The following is an 18245-nucleotide window of genomic DNA, read 5'->3' as shown; positions in this document are numbered from 1 at the left end:
GGCTAAGGAATAAGTGGTTTTAATTTCATACATTTTTTGGTAACTGACATAAAATTAAGTAGTATCAAGGTCAAGTTAGAAACGTGCTTATATTGTGATATCCCGAGAATTTGGTCTTCATAGGCACTCACATTTAGGAAATACTCACCCTCGTATTTGGAAAGGATTAATTAAATTCATGGGTCAAATGAATATAAGTGATTTTTTCACTTTAACATATTTATTCACAACATTTTGAGTGTGTCCAAATACAAGCACAAAATCTGGATTATCTCATCAAAGATGAAGAAGAAAATGGAAGTGTGGGAATTCGCGGGGCTAACGACCGCCATAGGCTGAAAAAAAAGAAAAAAGTTTTTTTTCATCTCACCAATAAATGTCTCTTGTGAAGTTCTAGTGATTCAAGAACAACGTTTCAAAATTGGTTCATATATATAGAACTTCCAAGAATATGATTAGTGTGGTTGTCAATAATGGGTAGAATTAGTGAATGTTACAAGTGATCACTTAAACCAGCCTATGATGGTCGACAGCCCCGTAAATGCCCATACTTCCATATTCTTCTTCATCTTTGATGAAATGACAAAAAACTCATATATAATCTATATTTCCCTGAACTAATTACCTGAAGCGGAGGGCTGATCACCCTTCCTTTGTGTAAAAACGATCAAGATATGTAACACTGCGTTTATATGACGCAGTGCCTTGCATATCTAGTGTAGATAAGATTAAAAAAAAAACAAATAAGTTGAATTAAAAAATACAGGAATTTATGCAATTTTCTTTCAAAATTGCTATATATCATCGTGTATTTTGTTAATACTTCTAGTTTATTCACGTCAAAGCAAAAAAAAAGTATTCCTAGTGGATGATAACAAGTTTTCCTTTGCATCTCTTTGAATAAACAACCATTTCTATCCAAAATTGCCATTTCTCTACGTATCTACCCGAGGAGAACTTCGTCAAAGAAAATATTATTTTAATTGGAAAAGTACACCATCATTTTCTCCGTATGGAAAATTCGATATTCCCGATATAATTGGAAGTGAAATTAAAGTTGGAATGAGCATTAAGCACGAAAATCTTAATGTGAATCATTTTTTCTTTTAACCATCAAATTATGTCGAAAATAAATTAAATAAAATATAACGTTAAGTGTGTCCAAATACTTGTTCACAAATCTGGATCATCTCCGCTTAGAAGTTATATTATAATATTTTTGACATATCAACATAGATGAAGACGAATATGGAAGTCTGGGCATTTAATTTTTTTTTTATTAAATTTTAGAATATGTAAAACATTTTTATTTTGTCCAAATCCTTGTTTAAAAGTCTGGGTTTCTTCTCTTTGAAGTTGCTTTCACATTTTTTTGACATCTCAACAAAGATGAAGAAGAATATGGATGTTTGCGTATTTACAGGAATTATGACCTGTCATAGAATTTTGGAACAATATATTATTTATTAAATTATTATTAAAATTTAAGTTTTTTTTGGAATTCTAAATTTTCTAAATAATTCATAATTTGGCCTTTGTGTGGTACAAGGTATAATAATTTTAGTTTATAAGAGTAGAATGAGTGATTTTTATCTAACCAATTATTTTAAATCACTCTAGCAATATGACTACTAAACAGTTATAATGAATAATTTAGAAAATTTAGAAATACATAAAAAAATTAGTTCATATTTATTAACCTATTTATACCCCTATATATAAATATATTTTTATAAAGGGGTATATATATATAAATATATTTTTGTTCGTTAGTTTTAAGTTGTACCAGAAGATGAAAACATCTGAAGTTTTCGAAGCTAGTCGTTTATGTAAATAAAACTCATTATGTGGTATATTCAAGCGTTTAATTTTTTTTTAAATAATCAACATATCATTCCACAAAGTTAATGCCGAATCAATAAATAATAATACTAAACAGAGTTATTAAACTAGTTAATGGCAGGCCGTTATCCCTGTAAATACTCAAGACGTCCATATTCCCATCTGAGTAGACGTCTTACTCATTTTATTTACAAAAGCTTTCTTTCTAATAATAAAAATAATAATGGTATTTTCTGGCGTTTCTCATGTGTGTGATTATAATCCAGGATTCGGACCTCACATACTAATATAACTCACATACTAACTACTAAGAGTTTCTGCTTAGTAAAAAGCTTCTTTACATCTCACCAATAGATGTCTAGTGAAGTTCTAGTGATTCAAGAACAAGGTTTCTAAATTTTTTCATATATATAGAGAATTTGAGTAGTGTGGTTGTCAATAATGAGTAGAATTGGTGAATGTTACACGTGTGTAAAGTGATCACTTAAACCATCCTATGACGGTCGTCAGCCCCGTAAATGCCCAGACTTCCATATTCTTCTTCATCTTTGATGAGATGTTAAAAAAATATAATATGAAAATAACTCCTGTAATTGGAGATAATCCAGATTTCGTGAACAAGTATTTGGACACACTCAAAATGTTGTAAAAGCTTTCTTTAATGCGTCTCCTACGAAGTGGCCATTTTCAACTTACTTCCATTTTGATATCAGCAATCAATATTTGTTACATCTGTATTCAGTAAAAGATGTACACACGATCTGTATGCAAATTTGGTTGATAAGTTAGCTGTATTTCTGTATGCCAGTCTCATTTTACATCGCTTCTTCCTTTGATTTGGCCAATAACAAAGCTACTTGGTTATTCCGCTGTTGTAAAGAAGAGATTTGTTCAAATGACACTCTATGGATTTAAACAGTGTTTATTTAGCAGAACACGGTGTTCAATTAGAAGCATAATTAAGACAAATCTGACACGTATCGAGTCTGGGTAGTATTTACAATAAATTCTCCAATTGTTTCGCCCGCTGAAAGTATTTTTAAATTAATAAAATTGCCTTACAAAAATAGAAAACCTATTTCGTCCATTTTGCTTTAAACCAGTGGTTTTCAATACCGCTACCGCTATGTTGAAAAATATCTCATTGGATATTGATATTATTGGATATTGACTGTTCCATGTGTCTGAAGGAGTTTTCCGAAGCAGGATTCTTCTACACCTTTAGCAATAGTTCTTGCATATATTTTATTTTAATGTATTTTTAATGTACAGTGAATCCTCTATCTATCGTTCCTCGAATAATCGTTTGCCCGGATGTGTCGTTTATTTATTTTACCCTGAATTCATTTCATACAAAAATAGATCGCATTGATCGTTTCTATCCACCATTTTACCGCATTCATTGTTTGAATTATGCTACATATTTGATATGATTTGTCTTTTTTTTACTTTTTTTTTAAATTTCTGAATTTTGTTACATTCGACGACAATATTTTAACGTGTGGGATACTGACTATTGAAAGCTTGTGTGATGATCAGCAGAAGAGGTCTGAAGATCTTTGGGTTCTGTTCAACTTTGTATTTTTTAATAAATACATTTATTAACATCTAAAACTTGTATTCTTGAAATTTCCACCTAAATGGTTATGCAGATTGGGAGGACGGTATCTTTACTCGATCGTATCTCCTTGTGTATTGACTTTTTTATCCCGCATTCATTGTTTTCCCGCATTATAGTTTATTTCAATAGGTACCTTTAAAAACGATAGATAGAGGTTTCACTGTATACTATTTAAATTGTTTATAGTTTGTGTTGTATATATTAATTGAAATAAATAAATGGAATTGAAATTGAATTGAATTAATTCAATAAGTTTTTTCTGCATACTACTTCAAGAAAGGCCTGAAACTCGCGTACCCCTATGTATTATTGCGAGAATGAAAATAAAAATTAAATCTGTTTTTTTTTAAACATTTATTACCATCAAAATACAGTTTTGATGACGGTGAAAATCCATTTAATGTGGCAAGCAAATGTGATTAAATTAATTATCTTAGTCAAAAGATTGTCGTGCATACCCTTTGATGCAACTTTCATATCACTGGGGTAACGCGTAACACTCATTTAAAAACACTGCATTAGAAGATACATGAAAAAATGTTTATAATTTTTGTTATTTTTTTTAAATAATAAAAATAAAATAAAAACGTGGCTTTTTTAATTTATAAATCGATTTCACTTTGATTAAAAATCCGTTTCAAACTTTAGAGGAATCAATTGTTACACAAATCTAACTTTATTTATATATATAATTCTTCCTAGCTCCATCCCAACTTATCGTCATTTTAAACGATTGAGATCAGATCTCCTCGTCCTCATTTGATGATCCTTTTGTAATGGACAAAGTCACCTAAGCCATGCCTTCGAATCATGTTATCTCTTTGCAGCATCCATGAACTCTTTGGTCTTTCTCTAGATAGATGTCATTCGAGGAATATCCATAGCGATATATATATATATATATATATATATATATATATATATATATATATATATATATATATATATATATATATATATATATATATATATATATATATATATATATATATATAAATATATATATATATATATATATATTTATATATATATATATATATATATATATATATATATATATATATATATATATATATATATATATATATATTTATATATATATATATATATATATATATATATATATATATATATATATATATATATATATATATATATATATATGTATATAGCGACATTTGGCATGAGTTACAGAGAAAGGGCAACTCCATGCCAATAAAACCAAAAAAATGTTTCGCTTAACGAGTGTTTCGCGTAACGAGTAAGATTCTGAAACGAATTATGCTCGTCACGAGAGGTTCCACTGTACTCGTATATATGTATAAGAGCATTGACGTTTATGCTTCTTGTATTAAGATTAGTGAGGTTCCCCTATGATAAATAATTTTAAACAGAATTCGTGATTAAAAAACGAAATAATCGCACGCAAGTATAGCAAATTCACAAAACATCAACCGTATTCTCCACAAGTAACAACAATAAAACCAGAATACACGAACCGTGTCGCCATTTTGCCTCGCGCTATTGGGTCGTTTACTTGGCCTTTCGGATTTTACTGTTTAAGACTGCGGGGAACTGTTGCATTTTATTATCCGAGGCGATTTTCTCTCCACGAATCACGTGACACGTTGGGGAGGGTGGGCTAGGGAAGGGGGCGAGCAAATAATGTCTAAAATAAATACGATTCTCAAATGCAACAGAGGTTTTCAATAGCACGTCCCAAGAACACTTCCTGAATTTCATTGCTGTAACTGAAGAGGAAAACACTTTTATTTTATTGTATTTTCGAACACTTAATTTGTGATTTTTCAATTTATATCGTACAAAATATGTTTGTATTGCTAACAAAACAACAGCTTAAACTTTCCGGGAATACAAAAATTAATGTCCGACTTTCTCTGGGGAGTGGGTTCTTTTTTCATGTTTTTTTTTCAATTAATCGATGTATTATGAAGATAGAAATCATGTTAAAATAATTTGATAAAAAAACACCTATTCGAAATATGTTTCAATTATGACAAAATTACACACAAATATCCACATATTATGTCATTGCTATACAAGTAACATCATACTAACTGATACACCGATTTCGACGTTCATTAACGTTGAAACTCCTTTAAGGATATAATAAATAAATAATTATTATATCCTTAAATAATAAATCCTCATAAATAAATAAATATATATAAATAAATATTAATATTTAAATAAATAAATAAAATAAGAAACAGCTCCTTCACGCTCTTCATCATTCAACGTCCCAAGTGCATAACTCTAAAATTCAGATTCAGTTTCACATATCACTCACTCCTTTCAAGAACGTCATAAATCAAAAATTGTCAATTTTCAGTTGTGCATGTTTTCGGAATGCCCAGAAAATGAACTATATCCCAGCAAATATATATATATATATATATATATATATATATATATATATATATATATATATATATATATATATATATAATATTATATTAACCGCTATAGGGCAGAAAATGTTGTTTTTGCATTTTGAAGAAACGGTATTGTTTAATTTTTTTTTTTTTAATTTATTAAATATTTTTCAAATAGAGAAAAAACCTTCAGGTTTTACCTAAAAAGATGTGTTGCACAGTAAAAAGTTCAATAAGTGGCTTGATATTTATTTTTAATACATTGTGTTATATTTTTAAACATTCAAAACGTTCTCCTGAAAAATCAAGTTTTTTGATTTATGGCATTCTTGAAAAGGAGTGAGAAAATGTTGCAGAACGCATCGAAACACGTGTGTTAAGTAAAAGTGGTATTTTTTCTGCCTTTTGTCCTCTGCTGTTGTATATAACTCTCTTCTATATCCTTCCATTTCTTTGATCTGTTGCTGCTTGCAGCTTCCATCTCACCAGGAAAAAAATCTTGAATCTAAAGATATTCACCGACTTCTTTAATATTTTGACACAACGTAGCATTTGAATATGCGTGTTTTTTTTATGTACAGTGAAACCTTTATCTATCGTTCCTCGAATAATCGTTTTCCCGGATGTGTCGTTTATTTCTTCTACCCCAAATTATTTCATACAAAAATAGATTGCATCGATCGTTTCTATCCACCGTTTTACCGCATTCATAGTTTGAATTATGCTACATATTTGATATAATTTGTCTGTTTTTTTTACATTCTTTTTAATTTTCTCAATTTGTTACATTCGACGACAATATTTCAACGTGTGAAACAGACTATCGAAAGCTTGTGTGATGGATACAGCAGAAGAAGTCTGAAGATCTTTGAGTTCTGTTCAACTTTGTATATTTATTTTAATAAATACATTTATTAACATCTAAAACTTGTATTCATAAAATTTCAACCTACCAATGGTTATGCAGATTGGGAACACGGTATTTTTACTCGAGTCCTTGTGGATTGACTTATTTATCCCGCATTCATTGTTTTCCCGCATTCATAGTTTATTTTAATAGGTCCCTTTAAAAACGACAGATAGAGGTTTCACTGTACCTGTAACCAGTGACGTGCAGAGTTTTTAATCAGGGTAGGTAGTAGGGTTAGGTTAGGATAAGGCATAGTAGACACTGGTCATGTGGTCAAACTATGTTACGATCAAACTCGTAACACAATATGCACGAGTTCACAATTAATGATCACTGCACCAATCCTATGGCTGTCGTTAGCCTTGTAAATGCCCAGACTTCCGTATTCTTCTTCATCTATGTTGAGATATCAAAAAATAATGTAATAAAATGATTGTATTTCTGATAACATCTATTGTATTCTTGTCAGTGCCCTTTACTATAATCTAAATATAATGTATACCCACACACAGGCCATGCCTTTGTGTGATTTTTTGTATTTTTTTTTTTTTTACTTGTATTTATATTATATTGTGAAATGCAGAAGAATTTAAAATAAAGAAAAACAAATAAAAATAAAAACTCCTAATTGAAGATAATCCAGATATACAACATTTTGAGTATGTCCAAATACTTGTTAACAAATCTGGATTACATTATTTTTTGACATATCATCTTCCTTCTTACATACTAATAAAAGAGTTTCTGTTTAATAAAAAGCTTCTTTCATCTAACCAATAGATGTCTCTAAATGGTGTTGTTTTTACAGGGTGTTCCAGGAGATGCTGTACGGTATCCAGACCGGGTTCGGCTCGCCACAAGTGCCGGTCGCGGAGCTGCTAGCACGCCCCGTGCCCTCCCTGCTATCTCCGCAGGCTGCCAGACCCAAGACCAGCAACTTCCTCCAAGTTCCGGACATTGAATCTGCCAGGTAAGCTGACTCTGTATATAGATGTCACTCATTACATAGTTTTGAATGTTGTATTTGTATTGACATCTCAATACAGGTGAAGAAGAATTTGGACAATATGTATTTACAGGGCTGATGATATGTCGTACGCTGGTTTATGTGATACTTTACTTTACACATGTCGCTCACTCCTTTCAAGAACGTCATAAATCAAAAATCATCAATTTTCAGGTGTGCATGTTTTCGGAATGCCCAGAAAATGTACTATATCCCAGCAAAAGAGGCATATTTTTAACTTAATATTTACCCGCTACAGGGCAGAAAATGTTGTATTTGCATTTTGAAGAAAAGGAATTGTTTAATTATTTTTTTTAATTAATTAAATTTAAAAAATCTGTTGCACAGTAAAAAGTTCAATAAGTGGCTTCATATTTATTTATAATACATTGTGTTATATTTTTAAACTTAAAAAACGTTCTCCTGAAAAATCAAGTTTTTTGATTTATGACGTTCTTGAAAGGAGTGAGCGATGTGTAACATTCACTACTCTGTCCATGCTTGAAAAACACTACTCAAATTTTTAGAAGTTGTAGATATATGATACATCTCATGACGTTCCGTAATTGAGTTCAAAGCGGCCATCTTTGATTGGGTTTAGACAGCTTTTATTTGGCAGAAACTCTTTTATTTGCATGTAAGATCCGAACCTGGATTATTTCGCATACTGGGAAACGCCTGAAAAACATTTTGAGTGCTGCTGCTGAAAATTTGGGACAAATAGATAGTCTGTAATATAAGACACCCAGGCCTGCTTCTTGCAATTGCGGAGAGCATGTCGTTCACTCCTTTCAACAACGTCATATAATATATAAAAAATCATCAATTTTCAGTTGTGCATGTTTTCAGAATGCCCAGAAAATGTACTATATCCCAGCAAAAGCGGCATATTTTTTACTTAATAATAACTCGCTACACGTTTTTACATTTTAAAGAAAAGGTATTGTTTAATTTTTTTTTTAATGAACTAAATATTTTTCAAATAGAGAAAAAACATTCAGGTTTTACCTTAAAAGATCTGTTGAATAGTAAAAAGTTCAATAAGTGGCTTTATATTTATTTTTAATACATTGTATTATATTTTTAAACTTTAAAAACGTTCCCCTGAAAAATAAAGTTTTTTGATTTATGACGTTCTTGAAAGGAGTGAGCGATGAGTTAAGGCACAAACTACAGAGGACGAACCCGCTTGACCTACATGGACCATATTATGTGCGACATACGCTGTAGCGGGTACGTCAAGTTGAAAAGACGTGCAGAGGATGGAGACTGACCATGAAAGAAGCAAACCAATTGATATTTACTAAGGTTGTGGAAGATGATCACTAATAACTCGCTAGAACTTTGAGTTTGGTATATTATAAATAAGTATTACTAGGTAGCTTTAAGTGAGTGGCATGTTTGTAAGAGAGACATGCATACTTGCCAGACTATGCGGGCATCTACACGATTCCGGATATGTTGTTGTCACCAGTTTCAATTCAATTCAATTAAATTTATTTATTTATAATTAATATACACATTACAAAACTCAAATTTAAGGCGTGTACATTAACAAAAATCTAAAATAAGCAAGAATACTATTGCTTAACTCTTACCACACTGTAGGCCAGACATTCTGGCCTGTATGATTCTTGTAGGCAGCTCCATGGGCCACAATGTCTGGCCCCCCGGCGCAGGTATAACTTTAATCACTGAGTATATTCTACCAAAAAATATTTCAGATAAATACAGTTAATCTTAATTAACATGGTCATACGAATTGCCAGACAGAGTGTCCCAAAATTAGGGAACCAAAATATTTATTTTAACGGTAGAAAACCGTCGAATTTTTTTGATCAGAGTAGCCGATCAATTATGAGAAAAAATGGTCGTATTGGAAAGGGTTAAGATGTAGAAGAATCCCGCTTCGGAATACTTCTTAACAGATCAATATTCAGCAGGATATTGTTCAGCTATATATCACCAACATACCCATATTCCTTACAAAGATCATTACATAGATTGTGGCACGTAAAGAAGATCAAGTGGTTGCTAGTTATGTTGTGTCGATTTGCAGACCAAAGAGTGTGCCAAGCTCCCCGATGGTAAAGAGGGCCTTCTCTCGCCTGGGGACCCTGACGGCCGGCTGGGGGCGCTCCATCCGCAAGCAGCAGGCGCACCTCAGCGCCGACGACAAGAAGAAGTGGGCCTCCTCGCAGGACTGCTCAAGTAAGGCACACTACTTACTTACTTTACTTTTAGTATGGCATTTGGCAAGAAGCAAGGAGTTCTCTAGGCCAGTGTTCCGCAACTTTTTCTCACCTACGACACACCAAAAATCTTCCTAGAATTCCGCGGCACACCAAATGCACAAAATACTATTGTAAATTTATTTAGTTATAATGATTATTTTTATTTATAGATTTGGAGATTAATTTGTAGAACTCCATTTGAATATATATATTAAATATTAAAATCGAACACTGGTTTTTATATTCTACTAAATTGCATTTCATTATTTAAAATTCATAAAAATAAAAATAAAGTGTGACAAATGCTTTGCCTTGTTTAAAAATGTAATTTGTTTGAAAATGCAGTAGTTTGAAAATGCAAATAATTATTCTTTACAAAAAAAAATTAAATAGACAAATATTTTGAAAAATAATAGGTAATGGGTTATTAAATACATAATGAAAAATTGTAAAATGTCAAATACATTGAATTTGACCATGGCACACTTGTATCTATATCTGTATCTGGCTCATGGCACACCAGTTGAGGAGCACTGCTCTAGGGCATTGGGCCGCGTTATGAACGCAAGTCTGTCCTTCTGAAACTACTTTGGCTGTCCTCTGAGTGAGGAAAGAACAAAACAAATTTATGAGGCGGATGTAGTTGGAAATAGGAGCAGAGGACGGCCGAGGAATGCTTGCCATGACAAACTATCTCAACATCAAAGGAAGAAGAGGTGGTAGGACCTGTTTCTCATTTATTGTCAGTGGAAACATGGACTATAGGGGGAGGCTTAAGTCATGGTCATTTGAGTTTTTCCTGAAAACGACTCTCCATTAATTATCCATTATTATTATTGAAATAAAAAATCCAATTTTATTTGCAGATAAGGAAGGAGGGAATAAAGGTGGTGGAGGAGAACGCGCCGGAACTGCGCTAGCCGTACCGAGGCTTTCCGTATGCGCTGATGCCCAGAAAGTTGACAGAGCCAAGCTTGCACAGACAGAGGTAGTAATTAATCACTTACTTAAAATAAATATGTATAGCATATGAGGTTTTTCACTCTTATATCCACTTTACTCTAACTTATCGTGAAATGGAAAGTTAAGAATGAGTTAGAAGATAGCAGATATCCTGGCTTCTAAATATAAGAGTTTGGATTAGGATAAGAAGAATGGGGGAATTGTTCCGAGAGGCAGGATAGTGAAGGTCACTCAAGAGTGATCGTCAATGTCAGGAGGACCTGATATGTCACCGGAAGAAGAATAATATTAAAATTAGTTTGTCTTTGGATGCATCATACTCAAAATCCGGCAAAAAACTTATATTTTTTGATAGCGGTGATCAGGTTGACGGAATATGCATAATGTAAATGTAAGAACCCAGGGTGAAGGACATTTCTGATATACAGGAAAAGAAATGAAGAAAGCATGGTATTTACCTACTATATACGGGGAAAGGGAGTTTAGCAACAATAGCAAGGACGCTCGTAGTTGCATATCATAGTCGTACAGGGGAAAGTGACCAACTACCAAAACGTAAAATGTTCAGGAGAGCCATTTGAGTCACTTTTGCTTGGCATGAAAATAAACATCAATGCAGTTAGTCATTTTTACCAAGTCAATATATTATACTTCCAAGTTTAAAATCCTTTGGGATTTTTTCAGGGCAATATTAAGCTAGTAAGATATCAAATATTCAATGATCACCTTTTCGTAAAACAATGCACTTGGTCACTTTCTCCTGTATGACTATGATATGTCTTCAAACTACAGTTCCTTCTTCTTCTTCTTTTTCTCGGTGTAGACCTTGTGACCTGTTTTTAAGAGGGATTATCCTCCTGCAATGTTAATTCTCAGTTGTCAATCCATCTCTTTGGTCTGCCAGGGAGTCATCTACCTTGAGGTTGGCCATGCAGTGCGATGTGGGGAAGTCTGGATGGAGTCTATGCTCCTCACATGCGCATACCATTGTCCTTTTAAAAATTCCTTGTGGTTAAATCAGATAAATATTGCTGGTAGTTTCTCTCCTGTAACTCATGTTTTGACATTGCGATTGCTATATAGTAATGTGAAAATGGTGTATTTTGTTTCCAGTTCTCAATAATAGAGTTTGACCCGGATACATTCCGAATATTGCTGGACTACCTCCACACCGGAAGTTGCCCACTCACCTGCGCATCCATTCCGGGCCTGATATGCGCTGCTGAGCACTACGACCTACCTGAACTGCTGCAAGCATGCTTCCACCATGCAAAGCAGTTCTTACGCATTGATGTGGTAAGAAACAAATTGTTTTTAAGTTTTCATCACATTAGCACAGCCTGACATATTTCGACTTGAGGAGAACATTCTGGCAGCATGCATTATTTTGGCAGGGGGCATTAGGCCAAAAATGGTTGCCAACCTATGGTTACACTAAAGCCATTCAAAAGCCTGTAAGGTTATTATATTTAAAAGCAAAATATGCTGAAGATCTGCTGTTATTAAGAATTTGGATTTTGATTTTAACGTATTTTAGATTTTTTTTAACTGCTGGCGACGGGATTTGATAAATATGTACATAAAGTTAAGACCTTAACAAAGAGATTGGTATACAATATTCACACAAAAACATTGGAATATTCCTTCTTTTCTGCCTTTGAAATAAGGCCAGCACAGAAGGTAAAAATACCCTTCCGGTCCTTAAGCATCAATCAACCAACCAACGGGTAGAAATACCTGTCTCGTCCGAAGTGTATTAAAAAAGTGAAGAGTCCCAAATGTGTTAGTTAATTCTAGCCTCTATCCAAATTGTGGACATTATTTGAATAATGGAATTTAAATTCAAGCAAAATGATTTGAACCTCTTGCATTTTATGCAATACAAGAAATCTGATTAAACCTTTATAAGTGAGTACTCAGCTTGAACAAATTACTACTTATTAGTTCCTACTGGTGTAAAGCTTAGGAACAGTGAGAGAGTTTCTTATTAGGACTAACGAATTGTTTCTATTTGCAGGTATGCACGATGCTGGTGTCACTGGAGAACTACTATTGGCGTTACACTTCTGCTTCTGAGTTAGTTAACATGATTCTAGCCTTCATAGAGCAAAGAGCTTTTGCCCTCTTCCAAACACCCGAGTTTCTCAATCTATCCGAATCAATGGTCCAGATGATCATGTGCAGAAACTTGGACTGCCCCGAAGTGCGCAAGTTCGAGGCCATGCTCAGCTGGGCCCGCCACAAGATACGCACAAAGACCTCGTCCAAACTGGACGCCAAGTTGGAGTTCAAATGCGTCATGGACAGATTGGCCAGGGACCTGAAACTTTATAGAATTTCTCCTCAGGAATTGATCAAAGTGGTGTTGCCTTCGAAAGCCATCAAGAACGAGAGGATTTTAGAAACGCTGATGTTCCAAGCTAACTCGGGGATGTACCGCATTCAGGACAGTTACTTGGAGGCCTGCCAGCAGAAGCTTCAAAAACAAGACTCTAGGTTCTCCGAATGGGAAAGCTTCGATTATGGACTTTAAATAATTGATTAGAAGTAAAAAAAATTGAGGTAACAAACTTACTCATAACGTCTCGAACTAACAAAACAATACAACACTCTAGGTTTTGTCCGATAAGTCTTTGTGGAATTCACTTATTTTATCCGACAGCTAACATTGTGGTTTTTCAAATTCTTCAATGTTTAAAAATGATAGTAACGATTGTCAGATTCGTAAACGGTATTCCCGAATCCGTACTAAATATTGGTAACTTTTCCACGCAAGAGCAGTAGCGACGAGCGGCCGTCAGACACGAGTGCGATCCGACACGACGCAACATCGGACTGATGTCGGCTGGCCCGCACTAGTCGCGTGTCGGTCGCGCGCTTATCGTGTATTCTAATTCTATTGAAGAAAATATTTTTCATAAAAGTGACTGATAAATTAAAAAAAGACACATTTAAAATATTTATTATACATATGTATCGAAAAGATTATAATATTTTATGTATATGTATTTAAAAAGAATAAATCAACATATAACATGTTCATTAATATTATCCGAATATATCATCATGTTATTAACTAATACGTTAATGTAATTTGGACAATCTCGCCGTTTGTATAATTGCGACATATACAGCATTTACCGCAAACACTAAATGTATCGCATTGAGTGTGTATTCATTGTGCTGTTTGTTTCTGCGTACCGTGCAAATATTATTATCTCGCCTGTTAAGTTAAGATATACACTTATAGTAATGAATCTTGTAAGCTACTTTTGTAACATCGTGTTACCACTGAGATATGCTTAATATTGATACTATGCCAAATATTATCATTAAATATAATTTTATTTTCACTCGCTATTAAGAATGTGACAGTATTTATTTTTATTGCTTCAATTTTGGTTATTTATTACTTTAATTGTAGCCTTAACACCAATGAAATAATTATAAGCACTTATTAACGACAATACTTTTAATGCACATTGTAGATACTACGTTTTATTTATTTATTTACGTATACTATGAATTAAAACTCTGTGTTAGATTAAAAATAATTTTTATGTGCTTAGGTATAAGTGTATCTTGTCTTGCACTCAATTACTGTATATTATAAATTATCTTCTATTGTAAAAAAAAAATACATTTATAGCTTAAATAAATTTATGCAATGTTTTAAGCAGATTTCAGTGGTAATGAGGATCATCGTTTTCTTTTTGATAAATTATGATGTATTAGAAAACCTTATTAACATTTATGATGATTTTTATGAATTACGCAGTATTATTTGAATGCACATTATTCAAATTTTCAGCGGTTCTTTATGACCATATAAGAAACTTGTTTGGTATTATTGTGAATACACTTTCAAAATAAAGAGGCGTAGAGGAGGTGTATTATGTGTGTAAAGTCTCATAGCTGTTGTATTCTATGATTAAATATGTAAATACAATACATTGATATGAAGTATAAGATCTCGAAGGAGGGAGGTCTCATAATATAATCACGCAAATGTGAAGTCAAGATTACTTTATTATAAGTACAATAAATATTTTTGTCTTGCAAGAGACCTGTTATAGTAGTGAAGTTGTCTACCTTGCCAATTTGTGAGCGACAATTCTGGGCAGCATCGGTGGTTGAACAATGCAAACATTTGCAGCAACTGTAAGACCACAGGTCTACCAAATCACATCTCGTTCACAAAGTAACGTGTTTTATTTGTATATTGAGACAAAAACACCTCAAAAATATTTATCAAACCATTGAACTAGATATCATACTTTGCTTTTTAATGTAAATTTATGTATGAATTCTAGATCGTCAATTATTTGCAACTTCTCAAAAAAAATTGTTAGTAAAGAACCGCTGAAATAGTTAATTATTATCTATATTTCATATTTTATTTTGTAAAAATATATTTACATGAAGATGAAGATAGCAAATAAAAATATGTGTGAATTGGTGTCATTGTTTTTATATTTATTTCAAAGCATTTTAAAATGTTGTTTTAATTGTCGTTGTTTATTAGTCAGTGTGTACTTTTTGATTTCTTATATTTGAATCATTTCTTAATACTTTCAAGGAATTTATAAATAATAGTAATAATAAATAAACACTTTCACGGTGATATTTGTACAAATTTTGTAAAATGCTAGTTTATTTCAACCTCATAGCCCTTAAATATTTTTATATTTCATTATACTTTTATTCCACTACATGTATTTTTGTGATTTTTCTTAAAACGTCTTCATTATATACACACAAAACATATTTACAAATTGTTGATTTTGTCCTTAAGTTGCGTAATGTAAAGATTTAAAGTGTTGCATAGGGAAATAAGTGGATAAAGTATATTTGTGTTCATGTGCTCTGTTTACTAAAGTAAGTGCTTTACGTCTATCTGTCATGTCATTCATTATTGTGTGTAAAATCTGTCAGACTTTACGATGATATTTAACGTAATATCTAGTAATTATAACATAAATTGTTTGTCACATTTACATAATTAAGGTGTTACCATAAGTATATTATTAAATCTATAGAAGATATGAAATTTAAAAATGTTGACAATGTTTTTATACTTAAAAACTTTGATGGTAAAAAACGTCTTTTTTAAAATGTCATTTGTTACTTCGAAGACTTTTCATGACATCATTCAGTTTTTCGTGTATTCCAAATTATCATTTTATGTGAATCCGACATAATTTAAATTTTAATAAATTGTTTTTTATTATCTCCGTCACCAAAAATTATCACAAAGTATATTCTCGAACGTGACATTCTGGTCAATTTTGCGTAATGCATTATTCAATTCATGTTCAGGAATTTTTATAAACTTTATAAATACTCATGATATCGGCATTATAACTCTTCATAAATATTTTTGATAAAGTAAACGTGTTCTATCACCCATCAGTGGTAGGGGTGATCTCCCCAAACTAGTGTAATTTCTTAATTAGAATAAACTTAAGTAGTTCTATTCAAAATGAATGTTTGACATTTTGTTTTATTTCTGTCATTTTTGGTTACATGTGAAATCAAAATTGCACAACTATTGGATGTGTGTCAAAATCCAAAATTTGTATTTTAAAAAAGTTGCATTTATAGTGGAACCCAACATATTGTCAAATTTTAACCTTTTCTTGGAATCAAAAATACATGTTAAGGTTTTGCCTTCCCCGTACTCTCACAGAACATTCAAAGCAGGCCTGTAGAATCCTGCATGACTTTTCCAACCCGTCATAGCATGTTATAGGGCGTTTGTCCACTACACGGAATTTTACCGTCCGGCACGTCAGTAAGCGTTTATAAATGATGATTGGCTTGGATTGGCTTGTGCTTTTGTCCATCTTTCTTCGGATCGGTGTTCTTCATCGGTGCGTAAACACGTTTCGCGTAAATTCGATCACGCTAAACTGTCGTAGTCATTTTTATTTTTCAAAACCGGACTGCCGGACGGTATAATTCCATGTAGTGCACAAGCCCTCTTACTCAGTATTCTATCATAACAAATTATATAATGAATTATGAGGTTTCACTTTACATAATGTGATACAAACTTTAGTTCAGAATTTGTCATATTTTTTACTATCACTTCTAAAATTCTTCAACTAGAAAACTTTTCTCTTTGGTTATATAAAAATAATACTATGCGTTTGATATTCAAGCCAAATTAATTAAAATTTATACAATAATTGATATTTATACTAATGTTATAACCGTAATTTTAGAGTACAAGAAAAGTGACTTTTTTATACACCTTTGCAGACTCTATGATGTTTTACGATTGACATTTTTTATAGAATCTTTTATCATTTTCCACCAGGAACTCTCTAAATAGAAAAATCTTAACTCATCAAAAATGTTTTATGTAATATTAATGTAATTATTTGTAATTTTCTAATGATAATCAAGCCAAGAAATTTTCAGCTGTTGTGAATTTAAAAAAAAACACAGTTTACAAGTCTGTGACCACTTTGATAACGCCTAACGGGTGTTTGGCACATAGTTTGTGACAGCGCAATACCCGAAATTCAAACCTCAACACTCTTCAGTGAAGGTCTTCTTCAATGCCTTCCATTCCTTGCGGTTCTGAGCCTTACTCAATTATTTCTTTCTGGCAGTATTGTCGATATCATCAGCCATCGTGCTAGCTGTCAGCCCACAGTTTTGCATTAAGTTCTTGTTTGCCGTTCCAAAACATCCTCCCACCTGCCATTCTCTCGACTTGATTATATCTCGTTCACTTCCATTTATCCATTCTCATAAACCTGAAATATCATTTTTAAATGTGCGTATCACAAAAAAGCATTAGAACAAGCTGAATTGATTGAATTGATCGAACAAGTATTTGAAAATATCTACTAATACTGATACCTACATTAGTTTGCAGTTGGTGAGAAGACTACCCGATAGATGGCAGTCTACTATGCACTTTCATGCAAAACTGAACTTGCATTATATTCGGTGAAATAAAGGACCTACTAAAATACTTTGCCTTGTACATTGCCAGGTAAACATGAAGTTTGAACAACACAGTGTAATATGGCGAGATAATATTATCTCACTTGATCTATATTCCCCCCCTATGATAGCTGCTAGCTCCATTATGTCCTCCCAGTCAGCCCTTGTCTCATACAGGAATGGTAAAATATGTCAGGAGAAGATGTCTTGGGCAGTGAGAACCTGATGGAGGCATTTGGAGTGCAAGACCAGCCAACTGAAATACTTTTTCTTGGCAAAAGTTGTAATCGTGGGTTGCTGCATCCCATATCTT

The 18245-nt window shown here is 32.5% G+C and overlaps 1 protein-coding gene across 1 annotated transcript in view; it reads left to right on the top strand.

The window, feature by feature from the left end:
- rsh (Rap GTPase activating protein radish) overlaps nt 1–13529 on the top strand; it is a 212330-nt gene extending 198801 nt beyond the window's left edge. The window contains exons 14-18 of the mRNA XM_088268421.1: nt 7578–7739; nt 9835–9986; nt 10876–10997; nt 12086–12268; nt 12990–13529. Coding sequence (XP_088124547.1) covers nt 7578–7739; nt 9835–9986; nt 10876–10997; nt 12086–12268; nt 12990–13505 — 1135 coding nt within the window. The 3' untranslated portion in view covers nt 13506–13529. The remainder of the gene's footprint in view (nt 1–7577; nt 7740–9834; nt 9987–10875; nt 10998–12085; nt 12269–12989) is intronic.
- The last annotated feature ends 4716 nt before the right edge of the window (nt 13530–18245 follow it).

The sequence above is a fragment of the Brachycentrus maculatus genome, unplaced genomic scaffold, assembly GCF_059751285.1.
Source record: "Brachycentrus maculatus isolate JH-2025_06_01 unplaced genomic scaffold, ASM5975128v1 h1tg000323l, whole genome shotgun sequence".
Taxonomy (NCBI): domain Eukaryota; kingdom Metazoa; phylum Arthropoda; class Insecta; order Trichoptera; family Brachycentridae; genus Brachycentrus; species Brachycentrus maculatus.
This window is presented reverse-complemented; position numbering and strand designations above follow the sequence as displayed.